Source organism: Periplaneta americana, chromosome 7, assembly GCF_040183065.1.
Source record: "Periplaneta americana isolate PAMFEO1 chromosome 7, P.americana_PAMFEO1_priV1, whole genome shotgun sequence".
Classification (NCBI taxonomy): domain Eukaryota; kingdom Metazoa; phylum Arthropoda; class Insecta; order Blattodea; family Blattidae; genus Periplaneta; species Periplaneta americana.
Genome location: NC_091123.1, coordinates 94,825,915 through 94,852,737, shown reverse-complemented (window position 1 = coordinate 94,852,737; position 26,823 = coordinate 94,825,915). Strand labels below are relative to the sequence as shown.

General features: G+C 34.1%; 1 protein-coding gene and 1 long non-coding RNA gene across 8 annotated transcripts in view; one reads left to right on the top strand and one right to left on the bottom strand.

Moving 5' to 3' along the window:
- Positions 1–4,113, top strand: part of Eb1 (microtubule-associated protein RP/EB family member 1) — a 93,837-nt gene extending 89,724 nt beyond the window's left edge. For all 3 annotated transcript variants that reach the window (XM_069831088.1, XM_069831087.1, XM_069831086.1), the window contains exon 7: positions 3,106–4,113. In XM_069831088.1, the coding sequence (XP_069687189.1) occupies positions 3,106–3,177 (72 nt within the window). In that variant the 3' untranslated portion in view covers positions 3,178–4,113. The remainder of the gene's footprint in view (positions 1–3,105) is intronic.
- LOC138703308 (uncharacterized) lies at positions 3,649–25,746 on the bottom strand. 5 transcript variants are annotated; one of them, XR_011333085.1, is made up of 6 exons: positions 25,592–25,743; positions 19,611–19,808; positions 17,430–18,263; positions 17,117–17,229; positions 16,992–17,026; positions 3,649–13,041 (listed from the first exon to the last, which is right to left on the bottom strand). It is a non-coding gene; the product is annotated as an uncharacterized lncRNA (long non-coding RNA). The 5 variants fall into 5 exon arrangements; XR_011333084.1 differs by lacking the exon at positions 19,611–19,808 and having other exon boundaries at positions 25,592–25,746; XR_011333087.1 differs by lacking the exon at positions 19,611–19,808 and having other exon boundaries at positions 17,430–17,607; positions 25,592–25,736.
- Between the last annotated feature and the right edge of the window lie 1,077 nt (positions 25,747–26,823).

The following is a 26,823-nucleotide window of genomic DNA, read 5'->3' as shown; positions in this document are numbered from 1 at the left end:
TACATGAGAAAACAACAGCAATCTGCTCTGCGACAATGGATGAAAATGAGGACAGTTGATGACAAAATAAAATATAATAAAGCAAGGGCAAATCTCAGAAGAAGTATTCTTGAAGCCAAAAGAACAAGCTGGCAGTAATTTGTTAGGTTCTTAAACCCAAATATTCCGCCTACAACTGTATGGAAAAGATTTAAAGCCATAGAAGGCAAGAGTTATGAACACATCACTCACCTTAAAGATAGTAAACAAACAATAATAACAGAATGTGCTAAAAAGACAGAACTCTTAAATTCACACTATGCCCAAAGGCTGACTAATAATTCATCATGGCCTAAATATATGAACAAAGAAGAACAATATCTTACAAGTAATTTTCAACTCATTCTTTTTATCATAATGATATAACAGACAATGCTCTTACCACTTACTTGGCAATATCAGAGCTACACAATTCTGCTACAGGAGAGGATGAAATCCATAACAGCGTGTTATTAAATTCCTCTGATAAAATTAAGTAAGAAATTCTCCATCTCTTCAATAATATTTGTTAAACAGGCTTTTATCCTAAAACTTGGAAAAATGCAATTGTAATTCCAATTCTCAAACCAGTTAAAGACAAATTGGACCCTAAATCATATAGACTGATATCTTTAACATCCTGCATTTCTAAATTACTGAAACACATTGTTCACAGAAGATTAACCTGGAGACTTGAAACTTTCAATCTTTTAAGCCCATATCAGTTTGGCTTTAGACCATCATGTGACACAACTGAAGCTCTATGATATTTTGCTCAAGAAATTTATAAAGGTTTCACAGAAAAGAAGACCACATTAGCTGTAATGATAGACTTTGAAGCTGCTTTTGATAATACTCCATACAGATCCATTTTATTACAATCTATGAAACTTGGTATCAAAGGCAGAATGCTAAGATTTCTACATTCTTTTCTTAATGGAAGAAGAATTCAGACATGAGTAAATAATCATTTATCTTTATCCAAAAAAATTACAGGTGGTATACCTCAAGATTCTGTTTTAAGCTCAAATTTATTTAATATAATGTTACATGACTTACCTGATGTTGTTCCAGCTGAAGTAAAAATAAGTATCTATGCAGATGATGTTACAATATGGACTACAAACAACGATCCAAATGAATCATTAAGAGTTATGCAAACAGCTGTAAATAATATCAGGCATCCAAATGCAATCCATCTATCTCACAATCAAAAACTGAATACTGTACTGTCTTCATAAGAAGATATAGCTTAAAAAACTATAGACCTCACATTTATTTGAATAATCAAGAAATTCAGTACAATCCAACTCCTAAGATTCTAGGATTAATTTTTGATGAAAAACTTTTATGGAAAACACATTTAACCAATGTTGCTTTGCAGTGGCTACTACGATTAAATCTCTTGAAGATCATAGCTAATAAGGAATGGGGATCAGATATCACGACAATGCGTCTGTTTTATAATGCTTATATACAATCAAAATTGACCTATGAATGTGAAATATGGGGAGGAGCATCAGCAACTCATCTACAAAAAATTTCTGTTCTTCAAACTCAGCCTTAAGATTATGCCTAGGAGTACCAAAAACCACATCAACTGTGCCCTAGAAATTGAATGTAATATTCAACCAATCAGACACTATGTATTACAAAAGGATCTAAAGATACATTTAAAATTGCAAGCCTCATCCAGATCTAAGATGTTCTTCCAACTGTCAGATAATATCCTGTGTAATTTCTATAAAATAAACAAAGAAGAAATATCAGTCTATATCACAGACACACTCATTGCTAAAACTGCAGTTGTGAATGAAATTCCTCCATGAAAGTGGGTAATGCCAGAACATAGCATACAAATTCCAGGAAATCATTCCAAAAATGATCCTCCGTACATTCTTAAGTTAGATGCCATGGAACTACTCTGCAGCACATATAAGGATCATCTTCAAATTTATACAGATGGATCCTAATAATGGGACATCAAGAGCAGGGTATTATATTCCAAAATACCAAGAAAGTTATTTCATACCATATTCATTCTCCTCCAGTCTTGACATGAATTGCTAGCTATTGATGCTGCTCTTCAGTGTGTTACTCAAATTTCTGAAAAATCTATTTGCATACTTACCAACTCCAAAGGGGCTATATTTAATATAATTAAATATGTACTGAACCTATACGCACATAGAATTATTCCAATTCAGAAACAACTAAGTAAACTAAAAAAACTCCAAAATGAAATAACATTTCAATGGATACCTAGTCATTGTGGTATACCTGGAAACGAGAAAGTTGATAATATTGCGAAACAGGCAACATATTTGCAATAAGACCTCTTCAAGTGATATCTCTATCCAGTGCTTTTGCTTCAGTAAAGTCTCATTTTATAAATCTATGGATGAACAATTGGCTCTCTTCTGACAAATGAAAAAATTTACAGTCTGTACAAAAGAAACCAAATGACCTGAATATGTACAAAACTTGCCCAGACATGTTCAAACATTTTTAACAAGAGCCAGAACAGGTCACATTGTCACACAATTATACCTACACCGATTTCACATTTGATCATCCTACTTGTCTGTGGTGTAATAATCATGATGAAGATCTGGAACACAATTCTTCTATACTGTCCATCGATAAACCACAAAAGAAGTAAATTTAAAATCATTAGTACCAGTTGCAGAAGACACAGCCCTGCAGTATATATTGACTACACCCCAACTCTGGCTACTAGCAACAGGCATCTATAATGAACACCAATCAAAATACCCCTCATTTCTCGTGAAAAACAACAACTGAATAGACTATAGTGGACTTTATGTTGTCAGCAAACAGCTGGATACATTAAGAAGATTGATTATATTCTGGTTTCTAATTGTACATATTTTAATTTCTGATGTGAGGATTGTGTTTCGTTTGTGTGTTATTATTTCTATTTGTAATAAATTTATGTGAAGAAGGTGCTTTCATAGCTAACATGTCAGTGTAAATAAATTTCATATTCATTTGTAATAACACTTAACTGAGACTGAATTATAATGAAGGGCCAGAAAAAAATGATTTTGTTTTTTCCTATTTCAGGATGGATTTGCACCACCTGAAGAGGTCGATGGAGATGTTCCACCACCACCAAATGAGGAAGAAGAATACTGATCAGTTTAGTACCCAGTGTGTAAATGTAACTTATACAGAAAAACACGGTGGCAGTGAAAAATCAGAGCAGTGAAGTCGTACATTGAATTTACTTAAATATCCTTTGCTAACTTCCCCCATGTTGGAAATTAAACATCATAAGTGGCAAAAGGTTTGAACTCACTACAAGCTTAAGAAACATGCTATAATTCTGATTGATTTTCAGCATGACTATAAAACGTGTGTACAGGTATTACTATAATTCTTGTTCCTGTTAAGCCCGACTTCGGTATATTATTTTAATTATTTTATAAAGTTTTGCTTAACACAAACAAGAGGTATAGCAATTTGGTTAAGCACATGAGTGGCTTCTGTCAAATTACATAAGTGATCTAGCAGATCGCGTTTTTAACATGGCATTAAACTTTACCGAGCATAATTTGTAGGCTTTGTATGTTGTTTGCCATTCGGGTGTAATTTTTAAAGGCAGAATTGGTGCCAAGTAATAACAAACCGTTGTATTGCTTATGAAGTCTGCTGTTTCCACTATAAGTATGCAAAAAGATACTCATGTTCAACTTGTTTCAGCACTTCCAGTAGTAAGTGCACTTCTTGCACAGGATGTAAAATTTCGACGATAGTTTCATGCTACACAGAGTGCAATTTTTTTATTATTTCATGAAATTAGTCTTGGACAACTCAACATCCATTTGTAATTGTTTCTAATAAGTGTTTCATTTTCTAAGTTATTAAATAATTTCATATTCGTTGAGTATGGAACTTGTTACACTGTACTTTACTTCAGCTGGAACTATTTTAGTACTTTATGCAATTGTGATCCTGTTTCTTTATTACATATGAAATTTTGATTTAATACAACAGTTTTGAAATAGCAATCTTAACTAATACTTGTTTAAGAAAATAAAAAATGTAACATATTACATGTTGATTAATTTATGTGTGACTTCTTTTTTTATCACATCACTGAGTCATATTTTGTAATGCTTTCTGTGTATATACAGCATTTTTCACCATATTTGCAATTAAAATTGAATGAGGGGATTTTGGACAAAAAGCTTGGACACGTCAAACCTTGTATTTAGAAAGGTACTTTTTTTATGGAAATAAAATATTTTTGAGACTATAGTGTGAGTTATGACATCATCGAGAACATTTTTTAAATTACATCACATAGTTTTTTTAATATCATCTAAAAGGGCATATTTTTTATGCGATGTTTCATTTATTTTGTACAGAAGCACTATGGTTGTGGTTACTGTGGTAACAATTTTATTTTTGGTATATTTTGTTAGTCCCTGTATTATGAAAGAAGTTTTTTTTTTTTTTTATGAAATCAACATAAAACAAGATATTCTTAACAGAAAATGAGAGAATTGAGATTCTGATGAAGATAGGATTTAGTGTCAGAAGATATATTCAGGGCTGCCGAGAAGGGGGGGCAAAGGGACCAAGTGCATATGGGCCCGTGAGCAGTAAGAGCCCGTCAGATTAAGTGAGTCTGATTACTTTTATTATCACGAATAATTATTCACAGATACATACCGGTACTATAAAATTTTGTAAGAACATTTGTTACATGAATCTGACATATTAACCAACAATAGTAGAATTAATACAAATTACCACTTCATTATGTAAATGTTTAACTTTTATATAATAGAATATCGGTTTCCCATGCTAACAATCATCGACATGACACTTGAGGCCTCTGGGATTTGCCTGAAATATATTCCCGTCGCTTGTACTGAACACGTTCAATTGGCTTGTCTTCTTAATTACCAGCCCCTGACAGCCCACCGCAATATGCTAGTGGACTTACCAAATCCAAGCCGCAGGATCATGTTTCCTTTTCAGTAGGGCCTACATAGTATGTTTCGTGACGAAACTTTCGTCTTTTCGTTGTCGTTTTTCTAGTAAATTCTGTTCATTAGTGTTACTTGTGGACAGTGGACAAGTAGAAGCATAAGTCAGGAGCTGAGAAGCGCAAAGAGAGACAGAAAAAATTGTAACATATTAAGAAAGGGAGTAGAACTTTCTTTGAAGTTGGTGTGAAATTGAGAGACCTTGGAAAACTAAAAAGTAGCAGACAAAATTGTGTCATTGAATGTGTTATTCGAAAACAAGAGCCTTTCCAAAAACAGTATTACTGGTACAGTATTTTGAAAACTCAAGAATGGAGAATGTGTTCCCAGAGACTGGTTAGTGTGGAGTGAAAGAAATCAGGGAAAATAGTACAGTGACTGATTTGTTTCACTCCACACTAGCCAGTCTCTGGGAACACATTTCCATTCTTGAGTTCTGAAAATAATACTGGAAAGGCTCTTGTTCTGTCACTTAGAAGATTATTAGGCAGGTTGCGGGTAGTTTTTCAAACAACATATTCAATGACGCTTACAATTTGTCTGCCACTTTTTAGTTTTCCAAAGTTGCAAGTTACTTGCCATGACTCAGAGTTAGGAACTGGTGTGTGTAAATTTGTTTCACTTGCACATATTAACATTATCATTTTTACTATTGTTTGCTTGTTCTGATTCAATACTACTGTTATCAGATTTTTTTTCTAAACAGCCACAACCATCAGTATTCACTTCTAAGCATGAACTGTCTTCATTTTTGACAACCTGAACAGACAGGCTTGAGATTGGTTTATTTTCTGCACCTTCACTAGCAACGCTCAATTTCACACCAACTTCAAACAAAATGAAGGAAATAGAAATGTATTCAGAGTAACAATGTGTCAAGAGAGACTGAGTAATGTTGGCCTCCCTAGTCTGGAGAGCGATCTTGCTAGGTCTTTAAATTTTGATGATATAATTGATGATTTTGCATCAATGAAGTCAAGGAGAATTGTTAGTTGATGTTGGCCTGCAAGTCAGAAATTACAGCTGTTTAAGACTAATGTTTTATGAAAACGAAACGACAACGAAAAGACGAATGTTTAGTCACGAAACATACTATGTAGGCCTACTGAAAAAGAAGCATGATGAATATAATATATTGTGCTAATGTGAAGTTTTGCTAAAAGATTTCATTGTAACAAAAGTATATATTTTTAGATTTGTATCTGTGTATGGGGTTATCTTTTATTTATTTTGAAAATAATTATTATGGTCAGAATAATTGGTAACTTGTCATTTTTTAACTTTTTTTTTTCAACGGAGCCCGAGCACAATATTGCACAGGGGCCCATGAATCCTGTCGGCCCTGTATATATACAGCAAAAGATACATGCACTTTTTAACAACACTCATCCAAATCGGTCACCTATTTCTCTTTGTCAACTGTGAACAGAATAAAAACTAAATTCAGGGAACACGGACATGTCAGACATAAAAAGATCATTTTCTATTAAGAATATCTTGTTTTTGTTGATTTCATCAATATTCATAAAACAGGGACTAACAATACATCAACAATAAAATATTGTTACCATAATAATCATAATCATAGTGCTTCTGTACAAAACAAATGAAATACTATAAATACTCTTTCAGCTTATATTAAAAAGCTATAGGGTACCATTTAAAAATGTTCTCAATGTCATAACTGGGACAATTATTATCGCAAAAAAAAAAAAAATTCTTTCTTCTATAAAAATATTCCTTTCTTAATAAGAGGTTTGACATGTCTGATCCAAGCCCAAAATCCCCTCATTCAATTTTAATTCCAATTACTCGTTATTTTTTAAACACTGTGGGCTGTATTCATAGACATTCTTAGAGCGGGCTAACTAGCTGCTTCCGGTGGATAAACAGTGAACTAACGTTTTTCGTATTTATAAACTGATGTTTGGCCAGCTAAATTTTAGCCTCTGCCGGTAGGGTAGTTTAAAAAGCAAACTGCAAAATGGCTCTCTGTGAAGTTTATAACGTGGCTTTTGTTAGTCAAATTCGTGAAATGAGATTGAGGAAAACATACCTTACAAAATTAGATATAATTAGAACATTTGACGTCAATTTTAGAAACTTATCAGATTCATTGATAGTGTTGCTGCATCCTAACCTATATGAAAACGAAGATGACCACAGGTTATCAATTGCAATTAAGACGCAATTTCTAACTGCAATCCATTATTACACTAGATGTAGTGATGAAAATTGAATATTGGAAGGTTTTCCTTAATATTTCCCTCTTATTAAAGGGGCAGTCCGCGATAAAATTCCATATTTCGATTATATTATAGGATGTTTACCAAAGTAATCCTTGGATTAACGGCGTTTGTCGCATCGCTCTACGCCTTTTAGTTCGCGAAATATTAAAGGTCTTACTGCAAGCTCTGATGTCATAACCACTGATCGCTTCTTAAGACTGCGTTGTAGTTCTGTTTGACATACAGCGTAGAACGAGTAAATATATATTCATACGTTACAGTCAGTTATTATTAACACACTTAGGACCTATCACATGCATATACTGTAATAATAATAATAATAATAATAATAGTAATAATAGTAATAATAATAATAATAATATTAATAATAATAATAACTTACCCATTTTGAATTTCGTACACATAGTGATTAGAACAACTTGGGTCTGGTAAGTGTTCAAACTGAAAAGGTTTAATTTGTCGATCCATTATAACCTAATTCAACGCCTTCACTGAGTGAGTGAATGTATGTGAGACGTGAAATATTCGTTATGAATGGACAGCAAATACGTGTTTATCTCACGTCAACAATAAATTAGTACATGGTTTATATTATTCTATTGCGTCATAGTTGTTGAGTCACACGATTTAGGCACGAAGCTATGTTTGGGGGAACCTCTAAAACATGTGGATCATCGAATTGCGGCAGTTGATAACCAGAACTACTTCCAAGACATTTTCTGTATAGTAGCTTCTCTCCACGCATTTTTCTTCCAGCTGTATGTTTTGTCTTCCACCCATCATTTAGTGGCTTTAGAGTACTGGAGTCTGGAGCCAGTTACATCTCTTTTCACGTTGTAATTATGGTCCATTATCGCAATCATAGTTCTTGTTACCATTCCACCATATGGAAAGTGTTTTCTCTTAGGAGTGAAAAGTAATCTCTCGTTATGGTATGATTCAAATTTGCTGGTGTGACAAAATTGATTAGTCTGATTTAGGTCTTTCAAAAGGGCAGGGTTACATACAACTTTTTTCAGAGCATTGTAATTGCTGGATCCAGGTTCGATCCATTCCCTCTCACTATTGTATGGGTGAATGTGTGCACATTTTTTATTATGTCTCTGTTTCTCCCAATTCGTGTATATTACAAACATGATTTAATACAGAAATGAATCTGTCTTCTAAGTCGTCAGAATCACCTTCACATGTAGCACGAAACCACATAGGTGATTTATGATGCTCTCTTTCCACATTTGTGCGGCGGCTTTAAGCTTTTTGCCATGTGCCAAATGTCAAATTGATAGCCCATCCATTCATATTTGGTCCTTATCAATTTCCTAATTCCTCTATGGTGGTCCGATAGAAAGAGGGTAATGTTCATTTTTTCTTTTAGGCGATCTAGAACTTTTTCGCATGCTGCTTCGCCTACAATTAGACCTTTTTGCAGAACTACGAAGTCTATAATCTTATCTGAATCGAGGTCCATTACACTGTAAGTCACATATTTTGCACTGTAACTAGGTGAGTCAAATTGGCCATCACCGCGATTCGCACGTTTTTATTTTTTAGGGAATTGATAAGTTGTTCATGAATCTGAAAATAAGTACATCTGACTGTTGGTTCTACGAATTTTGAAATTATTTTATAAAATGTTGTCTTGCTGATGAAACATAGTTGTAAAGTTATTGAAAATTTTCCAAACAATTTGTATCTTAGCCTATATCGCAGAAGTATAACGCAGAACTCACTGCTATGCTTCACCTCTGTTCGGACTTCCACTCCCAATTACGGGCATTCTGGCACACTGCATTAACTTTCAGCAATGGTCCTATTGTTTCTACCAAATATTTGTAAAAGAGGAATGACAAATATTACAGAAGAAAAACAAAATTTGTAACGCTGACCTGGAGAAAAAAAACTTTTTGACTTCCTATTTACTTTCTGTTTCATGTGCAGCGTCCTCGGAACCTGATGAATTAGAATTTGAAGTTTCTTCTTCCATTTGAAAATATGTCTCAGTTTCTGCTCCCCCACATCTGATTCACTACACACATTTCTTAGCGTCTCGCACCCTATCTTTCACTGCACAGCTTTGTTTATATTAGGTTCCTGTGAATTTTCAGCCTCATCAAGAACTACACACACGTCAATATTTTCAGCTATAGGTGCATCATTGCAACTTGCTATTGCTTCTTCGACACCTTCTTTCATTTATAAGCAGAGGAGCGCGTAGATCAGAATTGTCTTGGGGAGATACTCCTTTCAAAAATAGGAAAGGGACAGAAGTTTTCTTAATTCTCATAGGAGTTCTATTGTCTTTCATTAAACGTCTTTTTAGTAAAGACGATTCTTCAAAATCAGTTTCACGGAAATTACTGGAACACACAACAGTAGTTTTCGATAGTGTAAAACCTTTTCTGTTGATTTTCTTCACCCATGTTTTAAATCTTTGCAGTAACATTACTCTGTTCGGAAATACATGAAATGATACCCCTTCTTCATGTTCTGTTTTTGTTGTTCCCTCTGAACACGAAAAATCACAACACCACTGCATTTTAAACTGTATTACGATACAATTTCTTCTGTTTAGTCTACTGTAGTTCAAAATCGTTCATATAAAAGAAAATACGTCTACATAAAACCACAACATTGGTTTGTGCTGGTTTTATGATTAAATGAAAAGCAAAACATGACTTCACACAATCATAACTCCGAAATTCTGTTCACGTTTACTACGGCGAGAGAAGATTATTTATTTTAATACACAGCGCTGTGCTGCACTCGCCGATGTTCTTGGTCTACTACGCAATCACACCAGTTCAGTGGCTGTGACATCATAAGTTTTTGTGCGGAGTCAGTAACTCAAGAACCATGCCTCGCATTGACATGCGGCAAATTACATTCTACTTAGATTGAAAAACGTGTTTGATTTAAGCCAACTTAATTTTATCGCGGACTGCTCCTTTAAGCATTTTTTTAGCATAGTTCTGTTTTTCCTAAGTTTTATAATTGTTCTGAAATAATTAGGCCTATACCTTATGTAGTGATGAAAATTTAATATCGGAAAGTTTTTCTTAATATTTTTCTCCTGTTATGCATTTTTTTAATTTTAATTTTTTTTTTCTTTTATAATTCTGATATAATTAGGCATATATATTATGTGGTGATGAAAATTTAATAATGGAAAGTTTTCATCTTATTAAGCATTTTTTTAGCATCCTGATTTTTCTGAATTTTATAATTGTTCTGATATAATTAGACCTATACATTTTAAAATATCATTTTGAGGAGCAACAGTAATTACAAATTTATTATCGGCAATTCCATACTTGGGTATTGATTTTTGGTACAATGCTAAAATCCTCTTTTCTAGCAATTTTTTAGACTGATTTTCCGAAGTTTTATAATCTTGCTGATATACTTTAATTATACGTTTTTCAGAAAATGCTTCCCTCAGCAAGCAATTTTTTTAGCTCACTGATTTTTGCTAAGTATTATGACTGCACTAATATAATTATAAATTGATTGATTATTAAGCAATATTTTTCAGCTTATCGATTTTCCAAAGTTATATAATAATGTACTCATAATTTAAAACTTTTCTCTTAGCAGTTTTTTAGACTTGATTTTGTTCCATTCTATAATTGTACTGGTATTATCACTCACCACTTCTCATGATCGGTTGTTGAACTAAGAGTTCGCCAAATAGTCACCATTTACACAATACATATTTCATGTATTACACAATCACATGAAAACTGTACATGTGTAATTAAGAACTGATCACGACTTAAAAATAAATTTGATCTGGAAATTAACTACATGGGACAGTTTTCAAAAGGACAGGTTTACATCAGTCCCATATGGTCGCTAGTTGTACATTCTTGGGTTGAAGAAAATTTGGAAAGTAATGTTAATCATTTACTATATATAGTTTTTTCTAGCACTACAAATGACACACACATACACATCATATCCTGGGAAAGAACTTCCAAAGTATACATCAACAGAAAGGGATAGTATTCTCTAAATGTTTGCGTACTTTACATGAAATTATAACTCATACAGGTCTATAGGGTAAAACTTTGCTTACACTTTTTTTTTTTTAAGATGGGACATGACAGTAGCGCTCCGATCGGAAAAACAACTGAATATCACAGAGCGTGGTACGCCTGTTGCTATGGTAACAACAGTTGAATTGCCGAAGTTACCAGTTCCCACATGGCAAGTGCTTAATAGCTCTCTTGGCGACATTTATTGTGCACACAGTGTTAGCATTGATACGTTTCGTTTTTCATTCTCTGTCGATTTTTGTGTTGTTTCTTTACCTTCGCATCAATTGTCAATGAATGTTTTAACATCAGTCATCTAACGTTAATTGCTGGCTTTCATCAGCTGACAGCATATTGGCAACATAGCACTGGAATTCCAAGCTTGGCTGCTTAACTGTCATGTCCCATCTTTCAAAAAAAGCAGGTATAATAATTTTATTTGCATTCTGGAATATATAACATAACATTAAATTATTTCAAAGTTTCATACAAGTACAATGTACATTCAAAGGACAAAGAGAGAAAGGTCAAATGAAGTTCTTCAGTGCATGAATGGGCAAACCTCACTGCAAAGGAAATGAAATTGTATAAATATATATATACATATTGGTTGTAAGTGATGCAAATTGTGGTGGAGTGTCATGCAAAAAGACAGACGAGTTACTGGTAAAATTATCATAAGAAATTAATAAATCAGTAGAAGAGTTGTAAAGAAAATTTAATCACTGTAAACCCAGTGAAATCCTGCTACCAGATACTTACCCTAAATACAACATACAAATCTTACGTGAAACCAGTTCTACATTATGCTCTGAAATTTTAATTACAGTACCACAAAATTATATAAATAATTTTTAAAAAGTCCAAAACCAAGATCTAAGAATAACCACATGGGTGTATTAAAACTACTCCAGTATTAGGTATGCAAACTCTTACAAACAATAGGCCAATACAATGTGATATTGAAAAAAAAAGAGAATAACGTTACATGAAAAACTAAGAAGGCTTTCAGGTCAGAATTACTGGAACAGTTACTTAAGCCAAAACCAAAATCTGAAGAATCAGGAAGGATATAATATACAGAAAGTTTACTACAATGTAAAGAAAAATATAGTCTACTACAGTTGGCAGAAAAGCTTATATCTTCCCCATTTTCACTAGAATTTCATCACTGTAACTGTTCTCTAATGGTAGTTTACAGGCAATATTTACAGCTCTACAACAATAAAATTATTTTTCCATAGATGTTCTATTCTCTGACTGTAGCTCTGCTAGGATAATACTAACCATAATACTAACAGTCCTCAATCTGATGTAATTGCCTCATTCAGCTTAGAAACTGACTACACCTCTCCAGCAGAATATCTCCATTGAATAAACCTGTTCAACTCACCACACTGTGTAGCATGCAACAACACGAATATGATAATGAACAAGGCATACTTACTACTCTGCACCAAAGCTCACAAGAAAATGAAGTAGACAAGAACTTCAGAACATTTCACTACTGCTGCTACCACCACCACAACCACGTTTCTAGTTTTTCCATTTGCCCCCAGTAATTTTTAACTTTGCCTTTAATAATAATATATTTCTAATAACAATTTCATTTTCTGCAATTAAAGGAGCTCCTCATCACATTTCACCTGGGCTTCGTGCTTTGAGGAGGAACACCTCTTCTTCATACTCCGTCATTTTCAATGACCTTGCAGCAGAATTCTATGAAAAGACGAAAAAAATGTTAATCTTCCGCATACCATTGTACCCAAGTCACACTATCTAAAATGTAATATTTTTAATTGTCTAAGTTTGAAAGTTTATTACATTGTTTGAAATTCTCCATTTGATCCAAGCATGCAAAAAAATTAATATTTTAAGTTATGTAGACTGACTGCAAAATGTACAGACCTAGAAACAAAATTTGGGCCACCTGAATTTTCCAAGTTCCAGTTATAACATACTGCGCATGCTCAATGCTAATTTTGTTTCTGGGTTTATACTATGATTCAAATGCATCCCACTTGATATTTCAGGTCATCAATTTTAATTATTATGAAGCATCTATGCATTTGTTGTTTGGGTTGAAATAACTATTATACTGTGTATTGCTCAATTTCTAGTATTCAAATTAATGTTGCATTGTTGTAACTGTTTCCTATTAGCAGGACGAATAGAAGAAAAAGTGTATACGCACTTTTATGCTTTCCCATTGTTGGTGGCGGACCTGACAACTAGTGGCACTTCGATCGTTAGGCTCCATCTGGTGTCTGAAGTCATACACCTCGAAAATATATTTCTCGCACGTTTAATGATGAAAGTTGCTAGGGATTGTTAATATGCTTTGTTGTTGAGAGTTATGTAGATGTCTTGAATTTGTTGTACTTTGAATTAACCAGTGACAAAAGAATATTGTGTGGTGGTTTACAAAATAATTACAAAAATTCTGTACTGTTTTGTTCCAGTTTATAGATCGGAATACAGTAGAAATAGTGTAACAAGACATTTCTTTTCATCTCCCAAAGAAAAAGATGAGTTTGGAAAGTGGGCCAGAGCGATTCCATGGAAAGATAGGCAGCTTTCGGTAAATAACCGATCAGACTGTTTTAATATAAAACGTCATAAGACAACAATACCACGAGTGCATTGAAAATTACAACTAAGAGTTGTACCTCACATTTTCCCCAATTTACCGAAATGATGAAATATATGAAAATAAACGTTGCGGAGTGGTAATATTCAATGAGGTCAAATTCAGAGAAGAAATTCAATTTAATAATTATTCCCTTAGAGTGGATGTATTTGTTGATTTCAGAGATCTCACGTCTGATGTCCAAAAGAAACAATTAGCAAATCATGCATTACTATTTATGCAAGACTGATTCAGCCAATTGCTATTTACGCTAGCAGAAATGCTACTCCAGGTGATATTCTCGCTAAAATTCTTATTCAAGTTATACAACAATTAGAAGCAGTTGGGGCGAGAGTAGTCGGTTTCACTTGTGATGGCAGTCAAACAAATAGAAAGGCCTGGAAATCTTTAGAAATAATGGAAAAAATTTTCAGCACAATGCTATATTCCTAATCTGTCCGACGAAAAAAGGAAGAAATGGGCATTCTCAGATTTTGTGCACATATTGAAATGCGTAAGAAATTATTTCCATGTTAAAGTCGAACTCTCTTACAAGGAGAAAAACATCAATTTCAGTTTTTACAGGAGACTTTTTGAGGAATATTTATCTGGATGTGCTGGTCTTAGGGTTTGTCCCAAGTTGACAACAGCTCATTTAGATCCTTCGTCCTTTCAGAGAATGAATGCCAGACTTGCGTTCCAACTCTTCAATGACAGTGTTGCCAAAGGTCTCAAATTTTATCGTGAAGTAGGGTCATTGGGTTTCGAGGGCAGTGAGAACACTGAAGAATTTACAAAGCATTTAAACTGCATTGCTTACGCATTAAATTCACACACTCCTGCTAAGGCTCTTTACAAAGACTCTTCTAACCACAAATTCCTTACTGATTTTCTTCAATGTCTCAGAACTACAACCAACACATTTGCTTCTGGTATAACAATGGAGTCCTAGTAGTAACCTTGCAGAGTACCTTAGAAATGAGTGAATGGCTCTGGAGCAAAGGATACAAATATGTCCTAACAGGGAAACTCACCCAAGACCCCTTGGAACGTCACTTCGGACTTTTACGTTCACTCAGTTCAGATGACCATCCTTCGACGATAGATTTCCTCCATATGCAGTTATTACAATGTATTTATGTCCCTGCAAAGCAGGTCCTTAACATTGCAGGAAACTATGATCCGAAAAGTGATAAACTACTCACATCTTTTGTGAACCAAATGCGAACGTTAGCGTGAAATGCGGAATTACGTAACAAGGCAGTTAAGAAGTCTGTAGAAACTTGTATAAAAGAAAAAATTGTTCTTTGTGAAGAAATGCATGGTCAAGGCTGGGAAAGTGCTGTGCCCGAGTTGGTAAATACCACTCCTGCCGTGTTGATTGACAGATGTTTAGTGTATCATGTGGCAGGTTATGTCGTAAATCATTCCTCTAAGTTTATTGCGTGTACCCTCTGTGTCCATTCCCTGCGACAGAAAAGTAATGTGTCTAAAACATTGTGCACCTCTCACCCAAATCAAGGACTACGGATCCAGTAGGAATGTCAGTTTTTTAACCTATCCCTCCCAAGCTGTGTACGACGTACTTCTTCAAACAGAAATTAAAATTAAAGAAAAGATTAGCTCAGCAAGTGCAATGTGAGGTGATATCTTCTATGACTGTCTTGACACTATTGATGCTCTTACGATCCAGTCTTCGGGAGCAGGTTGTTGCAGAGAACAAACACATCATGGATATTATTCCTAAATTGGTTTACCACTACTTAAAGTGCCGATTCATCTTCAGGACAAAGGAAATCCGAAAAAAATTACAAGCTCGTAAATTCGCCAAGTCATCCCGCAAACTCTTGAAGGTAGCAGGCAACTAATCATTCATATGGTGAGTAATTTAATTAATTTATAAGCACATAAAATATCTTTCAACTCTGGTGTTATTTAACATTTTATAGAGTTTTCTGTCCCTGAATTCGCAACTTGTTAAATACTGAACTTATCGCTTTCATAGCGTTTCAGATCCCATTGTACTTTCTGTTACGAATGTTCATAATAGTATTAACTGAGAGAAGACTATTAATTATGAATAAGGAACTATGCAGGTATTCCTAAAGTTACGAATAGACAGGTTAAATGGTAGAAATTTGCTTTTAAAAAGGACTACGTTTAGCGTAACAAGAACTGTGAACTTCCTCCAAGTCAGGAGCCTAATGATAGAAGCGCTGCGTTGCGGCGGATCCGTGTAAACTCGCTGAGTGCGTACACTATTCCTTCTATTCGTCCTATTAGCGACACATTGTAGTATTATTATTGCATTAGTTCAGTAACTATTTATATTACTGAGTCCATGTTTCCAGTTTAGCTTGTGGTTTTTTTTTTTTAACTTGATTATTTAACGACGTATCAACTACAAAATTATTTAGCGTCGATGAAATTGGTGATAGTGAGATGATATTTGGCGAGATGAGGCCGAGGATTCACCATAGATTACCTGACATTTCTCTTACAGTTGGGGAAAACAAAGAAAAAAATACAATCAGGTAATCAACCCAAGCGGGGATTTGAACCCAAGCACAACTCCGGATTGGCAGGCAAGTGCCTTAGCTGACTGAGCTACACCGGTGACTGCTTGTGATGTTGTGTAGTTTATTTTTCAAGAATCATGTCTAACAAAATAGAATCTGGAGAATTTACAATTTAGAAAGCAAAGAGCATTCTCCTCAGCCACAGCCATCAGCACACTTTGGGAGATGCAGTTATATCTGAGAAATAGAACAAGATGCAGTAAGTTTTCGTCATTTGTGTGCAATGACCATTCGGACATTAAGGCAGTAAAAAAATGTATCAATTATTTTAAAATAATGGTTTAGAAAGAAAATGTTAATAATTATGTCTTAATACTACTAAAATGTCCATTAAAGAAAAATAGCCCTAATTTTCACAATGCACACAATTTTAAAAATGTACTCACTAATATCCAAACATTACATACACATATTATATCTCACATATTACTTTTTACTAATGAAATTTTATCATTACAAACCTTCCTATGAAGTCCCTTCTGACCCAACTGACTGCCTGAAATAAATACAGTACATTATGAATGTTATAATATAGTAATCATAAATAGGCCTAGCAATATTCTTAAGTATGAATGAGATTATAAACTTGTTGTTGTTTACTGTAGAGACAGTTAATGCCCATTCATCTGGGAGTGTGGAGACAGGATTTGTTGCAGACATACGTGGGATTTGTGTTGATGATAGTGCAATACTGACATCCTAAAATAAGCATGTATAAATATTAAATGAAAAAGTAAACATAACCCTTATTGTATTAAATAGACCCTTCATCACATTGTAGCTTTGAGATGTGAGCAAGTAAATTATTCAGATAAATATAATACAGAGTGTCCCAAAAGTAAAGATTCATTTTCATGAAAAGCATGTTTCAAATAATAAATTGTGTGTATAATACATACCTAGCAAGGGCACATATGAGGCATTATATATCAATGAAGTTCAGCGTGGCCACCCTGCATGTCAATGTATAGAGGCCACCATTTCTCCATAGCTGTGAACACACTCTGCAGTTGGTCAGGTGATGTTGACTACTTCCACAATCTTTTCACGCAGCTGATGCAGGCTTGTAATTTTAACCTGTACACAAGGAATTTGATGTAACCCCACGTGAAGAAGTCTTAAGAGGATAAGGTGAGATGACTTCAGAGTCCAGATATGCCGTGAACTTCTACCAGTTAAGGTAATCGCGAACAATGAGAGTGAAGTGAGGAGGAGCCTAGTTCTGCTGGAACACAATGGTATTCAGAATTCTGTCAGACTCCAATTGTGGTTCCAGAAAAATCTGAAGCATATCAAGGTAATTTGAACCTGTTACCATTTTCATTTTCCTTGGCCTCCAAAAGGTCAGCACACACTTCCATATGGGCTGCATAATCTTTCTCCTCCAGATGATGCATTTACTTGAATGTGATATGCTTTCTTTTTCATAGTAAAACGAAGAGTACACCAAACACTGATTCGTGGAATGTTCATCTCGCAGCTCAGCCGATTAATGGAAGCACGCAGGCTCACAAATGTTCTGGACTGTGTCTTCAGATGTTGATTGTTGTTCAGAACGTTTCTCATTAAGTACGCCACATGTTCGTCTGAATTTTTTCACAGATGCCTGACATTGGTCCTTGTTGGTGGCTCATTTCCATATCTTCAATGGTACAGCTCACACACCTCCCTGAATGTTTTACCATCAAGTTTCCAGAAAACAATGGCTATTCTTTCTTGTACAGAGAGCATTTCTTCGAACACATGTAAAAGAAAACAATATATTACTGTTTTCATGAAAATGAATTGTTACTTTTGGGACATCTGATATATAATTATTAATACATAGTATGTATTTAAAACGTAAACAGTTCATCATTTTGTAGAAATGAAGATAGAGAAATTTTGTTAATTCTGTTCTAAACTTTTTTTCTTGATACAGCAAAACTTTAAGATAATTAGGCAATGTATTGAAGACTGTAATATATAAATAGTGAACATTTTATAACAGCTGAGACTAAGAGAGGTTAAATGGAGATCTAATTTGTGTCTTGTATTATATTATGAATGTTTTGATTAGTGCGTATTAAAAGTGTCTTGTTTTTTAAAATGAAACATCAGGGAAAAACTGTATTCAAAGAAAGCCTAAGGTCAAAATTTCTAAATTTTGGAAAATCTTTCATGCACTCCTGTCATTCTTAGGGCTTTCTATTGTAACACAATGAGAGATAATCTTTGTTTACATCACCACAACTACAGATTACATAGGCCTATGAGGTTTTACTTAAGTTTTTTCAGTGCTGTAATATGAGTTTGATATACATTTTCTAAATCACTTACAGGTGCTCTATAAACACACAAGATAATTAAATTTTATAGCTAACCATCAATTTGAATCCCATAGCTTTCTTATGCTTATGTAGGGTATCTCAGAAACCTATAGGCATACTGCCCTTTAAAATAGTCTCAGTTTTGATCATTCTTGTGCACAAGGTAGTATGTTATGGTACGATGGATAACTGTGTGGGTTGACATCAGATGTTTGTGGCCCGGTCCCGTATTGGGCAATTGCAAGGCATATTAACTTGATATTCATCCAAAGTTAGAGTTGCCATATTCTGAAATCTGAAAATGCTGACACATTCCTCTCACCAACGAACTCCTTGTACCAATTTCGTAATTTATATCACTTTTGCGACTTATGTATATTTATCACTAGACCTAATTTTCTGTAACAATTCCTTGTTACTATACAAATAGTCAAACATGTTTGCAGGTAAAATTCTTAAATTAAATTTCACTAAAACAAGTTCATTCACAGAATTGATGGTAAGTTGCATCCATGAAATTTAATAACTTGATAAGTCCACTGCTATTTACAGTTAAAAAAATGAAGGATATATCTGGATGAACAATCATACACATGGCAATACGTTTCTCACAGCAACATGAGACCAAACGAAACAAAAATGAATAAATACTTCAATATGAGGAAATGCGGACGAATTAGGATTTCCAGGCATATAAATCATACAAATAATTTGTTATATTTATGGAAAAATTCACTCCAAAGTAATAATAAAAAAAACACAAAAGCTTACCAAACTACTTGGCTGCCCACTAGGTGATCAGGATAGACTTTGGCTTCCAAGGTAATATATGTTGCTGTTGTGTCATTTTATCCGAGTGGCAGAGAGAAAAGAAGAGAGCTGTGTCGTTTGCAGTTCCATTGAATTGGCGAGAACTTACATATCATGTGACCAATTGCTACATTTTCTTGATGCAAATTTCAGAATTTACTGCAAAACCAAATGTTTAATTGTTTATCCCAAAGTGGCATCGGCTTTAGTACCATATAGTGATGACCTGCCTGTGCCGGATCCATATGAAAGTGAAAGTCGACGTCCTGAAATATCCTCTCCTTAAAGTGATAATTCTAGCTCTTAAGAATGATTTAGTAGGCCTACACCATCTCAGTCTTTCAAAACAAGATGCTGAATTACTTGCTTCAAGATTGCAGCAATGAAACTTATTAGCCCCCAGTACAAGTGGTGTTACTTTGTTTAGTGAACATTTTAAGTTTCTTTAATTTCTATCGTGTGTGGAACAGGAATAGATTGCATCTAGTTACTACGTAAAAGTGCTTTCAAGCTAAATTTTTATCCATTGATAGAAAGGCACCATTCCCGAGGTTCATGATAAAAAAAATGAAGTGGACCCATTAAGCCATTTGTCTTTGCAAACACACAATCCATTTTGCATATCATAAAAGAACTAATCTATACTAATAATAAATCTATAACCAACATTTTTCTGGTAATTTTCGCTTTTTCATAAATAGTTGGTGCCATCACGTATAACTAACCATCCTGAGTCCAAAAATAGCTTTTTTGAAATTTTTGTTTGTTTGTTTGTATGTATGTATGTATGTATGTATGTATGTATGTATGTATGTATGTATGTCTGTCTGTCTGTATGTTTGTTACCTTTTCACGCAATAATGGCTGAAATACAAAATGCTATTATTCACTAAGTAGTTACAAAAATATTTTTCTATTTATATCCTACAATAATTTTCAGTAAATATTTTGCACAACAAAACTGTATTTAGATTTAAGTCAATATTTATTTCTAACAAGTGCAGCAAAGTGCATGGGTTTGGCTAGTACCTAATATAAATTCTTAAAATCATGTAACAAAAAAATTAAGGAAATTAGATTTACAGGTATAAAAGAAAGTATTTTCTCAAGACATAAAAAACCACTATAGGTTTGTTCTGAACAAATATCGAACTTCTTTTGATGCATGCGCCAGTTGTATACTGTGTCAAAACTAGTTCGGGATTTTACGTTGTTGGAATGTTTCTTGAACTCTTCTTTCATGGCCTCCAGAGTTTCTTCTCATATAACTTTTTACCTGCCAGTGTTCCCAATTAGGAACATGAAATAATTTCGTATTTTCAGCTACATCGGAACAGGTTTTTCATTATTTTTTTCTTTATTCCATTAATTAAGGGTTTATATTTACTTACAATAAATTTATTTAATATTTTCAACATAATTTTTTGGATAGGAAATTATTAAATTATGCTAAATTGGTTGAAATCACCTTCATAAGTTTATATATATATTTTTTATCTTTCAGTCCAAATACTTATTTTTCTTCCTATATGATAAGACAGTACACAGACCAAGTATTACATGAATTGCTTTCAAACTGGTTTTTAATCGATTTCTGGCAGTGTGGACCTAAGTTTATTATAATGTTCCCAATTGAGAACATTGAAGATTTGCATTAACAATAATTACAGGTACACAATATCCAGAGAAATGGTCATTTTTTATTGTTGAGAGACAACATTTTTTGCAACTAAAGGCTGGTTCACAATAAAACGAAAACGAAAATGGTAAAATTGTTAAAATGTGAGCATTCACAATTAACGAAAAGCTTGCCGGAGTCCGAGATCGGGAACGGAGAGTTGGCCAAGTTTCAACTTCGGCGTTCATGTTTCCGATCACAGCCCACTAGATTCATTCTATTGCCATCTAAAAGCTATTTTGTCGTCGTATATTTTGTAGCAAGAAGACCGTGACATAACCTGTGCATTATTTTGTTCTGTACTGTGCATCATGGAGCAAGTTTTATTTGATGAGATTCTAATATTGAGTGTTGAGGAAATTCCTCACGTTTACGATAAGCAGCGCGCCTCATATAAAGACGAGAAAATGAAGGAGAATACGTGGCTTTCAATAGCTGCATCTTTGAACACCGATCGGAAGCAAATCATATTTTATTACTGTATTGGTTGTATTACACACTACATATTCATGCTTCAATTCAATAACTACTGCTGTGTTCATTTTTGTTCTATTACAAATGTTTCTTCTCTAATTATTTTACGTTATGGTAGACTTAAAATAGGTTGTGATAATAAAGATGCATGGGCATATTTATAGTACCGTACCTAATGAAATGTTTCAGTTGAAATGTCGAAGTTGGTTAACCTGTGTTTATTTTGGCTGCCTTGTACTCATGAGAGAACGCCATTGGTCAGTTATACATAAATAACATCAGAATGCATAATATCGACTTTACATATCGTTATTGACATGCATATCGATATGCATAGCCGTCCATGTTCTCAGTTTATTGTGAATCAAAAATGTTCATATTAACGTGCTCTGCTTCTCGTTTTCATTTTGGTTCCCATTCCCGGTTTATTGTGAACCAGCCTTAAGTCAATAATGGAAATAAGTTCCATGGCTGTAACCACAAACATTAGAATTTACGAATTTTAATGCTTTGTAACTTCAATAAGATTCAGTATTTCAACTACCGTTTTACTGACAGCATGGTGAATAACTGTTTTCGAACATTGGAAGAAGCTGTTGAGTTTCTGAATGAAAGTTTAGATGATGACAAGCAAGATATTGGATATAAAGTAGATATTTGTCAATTGCTTCCAGAAGAAACAGCAGATCTTACAGATGAAGAAAAAATTGATGACAATATTTTGGAAGAAATTGTTCCCTCAGATGTAAGCGGTAAATTGGTTGTCACAACTAACACAGAAGAAACTACCCTGGAGTCTTCTCAACCAACCACATCAAAAAAGGCTAAGGGAGCATCAAGTAAGGAGATAGGACAAGAAGTGTACGGTTATAGAAAATAATTCTCTCCAGAGCGATGGTTCACTTCAGTATTTATCTGACAAACACCCAGAATTACTGACACTAGAATCTATACAATTGTTTCATACAATATTTCCAGAGACATACCTCGATTATCTAGCTTCAATGACTTGCCTGTATGCAGCTCAAAAGGGTCAAATAGTGTCATACAGCAAACATGCTGTAGCTCAGTTCTTTGATTTGCTTCTAATCAGCGGTTATCACAATGTTCCAAGGGAAGATATGTACTGATCAACAGCAGAGGACGTGACTGTATCAATTGTCCCAACTACAATGTCCAGGCAGAACTTTTGGGATATAAAAAAATATTTCCACATTATGGACAATACAAAGTTGAAAGATGGAGATGAACTCGGGAAAATTTCACCATTATATGATGAACTGAATCGAATCGATGGTTCCTTATTATGGTCATCAATCATTCATGCAAGATGTTTGTGCAGGGAAAACCGATTTATTTCGGATTGAAAATCTGGGAATTTTGTTCAAGTGATGTATACCCTTATGCATTGAAAATCTATCCAGGCAAGGAAGCTGAAGATACTAATTCTTCACTTGGGACTAGAGTTGTAACTACTTTATTGAACATTGTGACCAATCCTCTGCAGGTTGAGATTTTTTTGACAATTTCTTTACTTCATGCACATTGCTGAGAGAGCTGAAAATCAAGGGATTCAAAGCATTGGTACAGTACGGGATGGTAGGACTGGTAGATGTCCCTTAATTCCTGCAAAGAAGAAGAAGAGAGGGGAATTTGACTTCAATTGAGATGGAGACATTTAGATGTGTAGATGGAATGACAATTTCGTAGTCACCTTGGCATCCAACTACCAGACACGCCTACCAGCCTACCATTAGCAATAACAAAACGGTACTCTCGCCAATCAAAGAAGAGGATTGATGTCTCTGAACCTCACATAGTATGCAAGTAGAAGGGAATGGTGGGGGAGGGGCGTCCATGTGTTCGACCGACTGCTGTCCAGCTACAGATCTCAGTTGCAGGGCAAAAAATGGTGGTGGAACTTATTTTTCCAATTGTCTGAATGTGGCACTTGTTGCAGCCTGGAAAATTCATCGAGAACTCATTGGGAAGAATGACTTGGATTTTCGAAAATCCAATAACATATTCAAGACCAAGACCACGAGTTGAAATCCCAAGGGCAACGAGGAAAACTGACGGATATTTCTTAGATGAAACAGGACAAGGTATGTGTGCACTTTGCAAGAAAAGTGCATGTGTGCAATGTCGTGAATGTGTAAGGAATATGCATTTACACTGTTTCCCAGCTTTCCATGCACTATGTTATTCTGTACCCTTGGTTTAATTTTTTTTTTTTTAATATTCAATATAAATGATACATAAAATTTTGAGTTTCTAAATGTCAATAAAGATATTCCTCTTTCCCTTAAATAATATACCAGTATCCATGTTTCTTTTTTCATTTTACACCTTATTTATGCTAATTTATTATGTACAATGATTTGTATTAAAAAATATATAAAAATAAATTTTTATCACGCTATTCTTATAAAAAATACATAATATTTTTGTAAGATACATTTAATATACTTATAAGTAAACTAAAACAGCAAGATTGTCTGTTTAAATTGAATTAAGAATACAAAAAAAATTGTAATAATACTTTACATGAACCGCCAATGTTCTCAATTGGGAATACTCTAGTTTTCATATAGAGAAAATAAAAACTAACGATCCGCTTGCATAATTCCCTTAAATATACACCAAATAGACTATAGTTTCTTAAAACATATTTTTAAATTGAAAGACAATTCGGCATGTAAAAGGAAGTGTATTCATCTTCCGAAGTTCATTCTTGGTAAAAATCTATCACTATCACCTTCCAAATCACTCATGATGGACTTTTTTTAACCTGCCTAGAATGTAAACCAGAACTTCAGATTAAACCATCTGCTCATGCGTCAGCAGTAAAGAATTCCCAGTTCCTGCTCTTAAGGGAACACTCAACTTAAAAATTGAGAAAAATTGTCATAGAAATGAAAAATTAAATTTCTACACTAATTTACGTGACAGAACTAAGTCAATACGCAGAATTCTTCCCCTATTCATTGAGAAGTCACAGTCAAATGCACAAAGCCAAAAAATAAAAAATGATAATTAAAAGTGATATTTCAATTAATGATTGATTAAAAATTGAAATATATTTTATTTTGAAAAGTATTGGATCTAATGAGCTGATATTTTGCATGTTACTTTCCATGTGTATATTAAACTTTTTCTCCAAATTTGAAAAAGATTGGTCAAATAGGAAAAAAGTTCCAAAATATAGTTGAGTGTCCCCTTAATCGAGAACAAATTTCACTCATTCTGAACGAATTCTAAAGCACGTTGGAACAAGTAACTGGGAGTTCAGTATCAGTTCTAGTCTTATTAGAATGCACATTGAGCTACTGTGCATGGCCAGCAGCAGAATCGATTCTGAACCATTCTGGAACAAACCTTATGAAAGGAGGGTCTAGCCTAAAAGAGACATTGGTGAAAAATGTTCCATTTAGTTAAAGTAATCTTACCGCCATTGCACATAAAATTCTCTCATTACAATTTCCGTTAGACTATAGACTCAAATGGGTTTAGATTTCTGCATCTAAGAAAAATGTGTCCAGCCATCAGTGACGCCAAGTTGAAGCAGGGTGTTTTTGCTGGTCCGCATATCAGGAACGTCTTATGGATCAGACGTTTGGTACGGAAGTGAAGTAGAATTGCCAGCCTGGAAATCTTATAAAGCCACAACCCTAGATTCCTTGGGAACACAAAAGCTCCAAATTATATAGACTAAATGAACGATCTTCTGGAGAGCTATTAAATCTTCAGCTACTGCATGTCTTTGAAACTTCATCTGTTCCATTCTCACCTCGATTCTTTTCCCGCAAATTTGGGTTCTGTCAGTGGCAAGCAAGGTGAGAGTTTCCACCAGAACATTGCCAAAATGGAATAATGCTACCTTGGACGTTGGGATCCAGTTATGATTGAGGATCACTGCTGGTTTCTCTAAGGCAGTGATGTCAATCAGAGCGTATATGCGCTACTGGAGCACGCAGAGCGCGCCAGCTACGAATACGTACTTCAGTGAGGGTTGTACAGTGTACAGTTGACATTAATCACGCACCAGCGAAGAGATCGTATAACAAGTTCCAGGTCGAATGGGCACTGCAGTTCCTATGCAAGGAACAGGAAGGAGATAATACAGTGCTTAATATGTGGACAACATACGATTAGTAAGAAAAGCAGCATACAGGACATTATTCAACATACCATGAACAAACATACAGAGATATCGAGGGGGAAGAACGATTAAAATTATTACATACTTTACAGACTACCGTAAGTGCAAATATCTAGATTATTTATTATGTATCAATTAATTTATTATTTCTTTATTGAGGGTCCTTACAGGGAGTTATCCCCAATTACAAGCACACCAACATAAAGAAATACAAACAACAAATTAAAAACAATGATTCATAAACATGTGCTGTAAACACAAAGTTTACAAAAGTTCAGTGTATATACTAATGTGATAAACTTCTAATTTCCAAATACGTAAACTGAATTGACAGATGTATAGGGCTACATAACAAAAAAATAAAGTACAGTTATTAAAGAGGTATTCAATTGAAGACAGTCCTGTAGGCCTAAATAAATAGTGTTCAAATTTAATGTATGGGCTATTCCATCTCAAATCGACCGAAATATAGAGAAAATTGACCTTGCATTTTTTAAATACAATGAAACTTTTTCTGTCCGTTGACAACTGTGATACAATGCTTTGTGCAAAGTTTGAGCCATCAGAACTTAATAGTGTTTAAATTAAAAATATTTTAATTTATCGTATTTTCACAAAATTAGCAACTTTAAACTGTTGTGGCTCCGAAACCCTTTCACCCAATGATCAAAATCATGGTTTATTTTGATGCTGAGAAATTAAAGTTTATATTGACAAGTAAACAGTTCTTACTTTTTATGGAAATGAAGGAATTTAGATTTTTCTTCATTCAATATTTTTAAATTATATGGTTAGATTCCGCATTGAAAGTACAAATAAACATATTTTTTACTGGTGCACCGTTGAAAAGAAAGTATTGA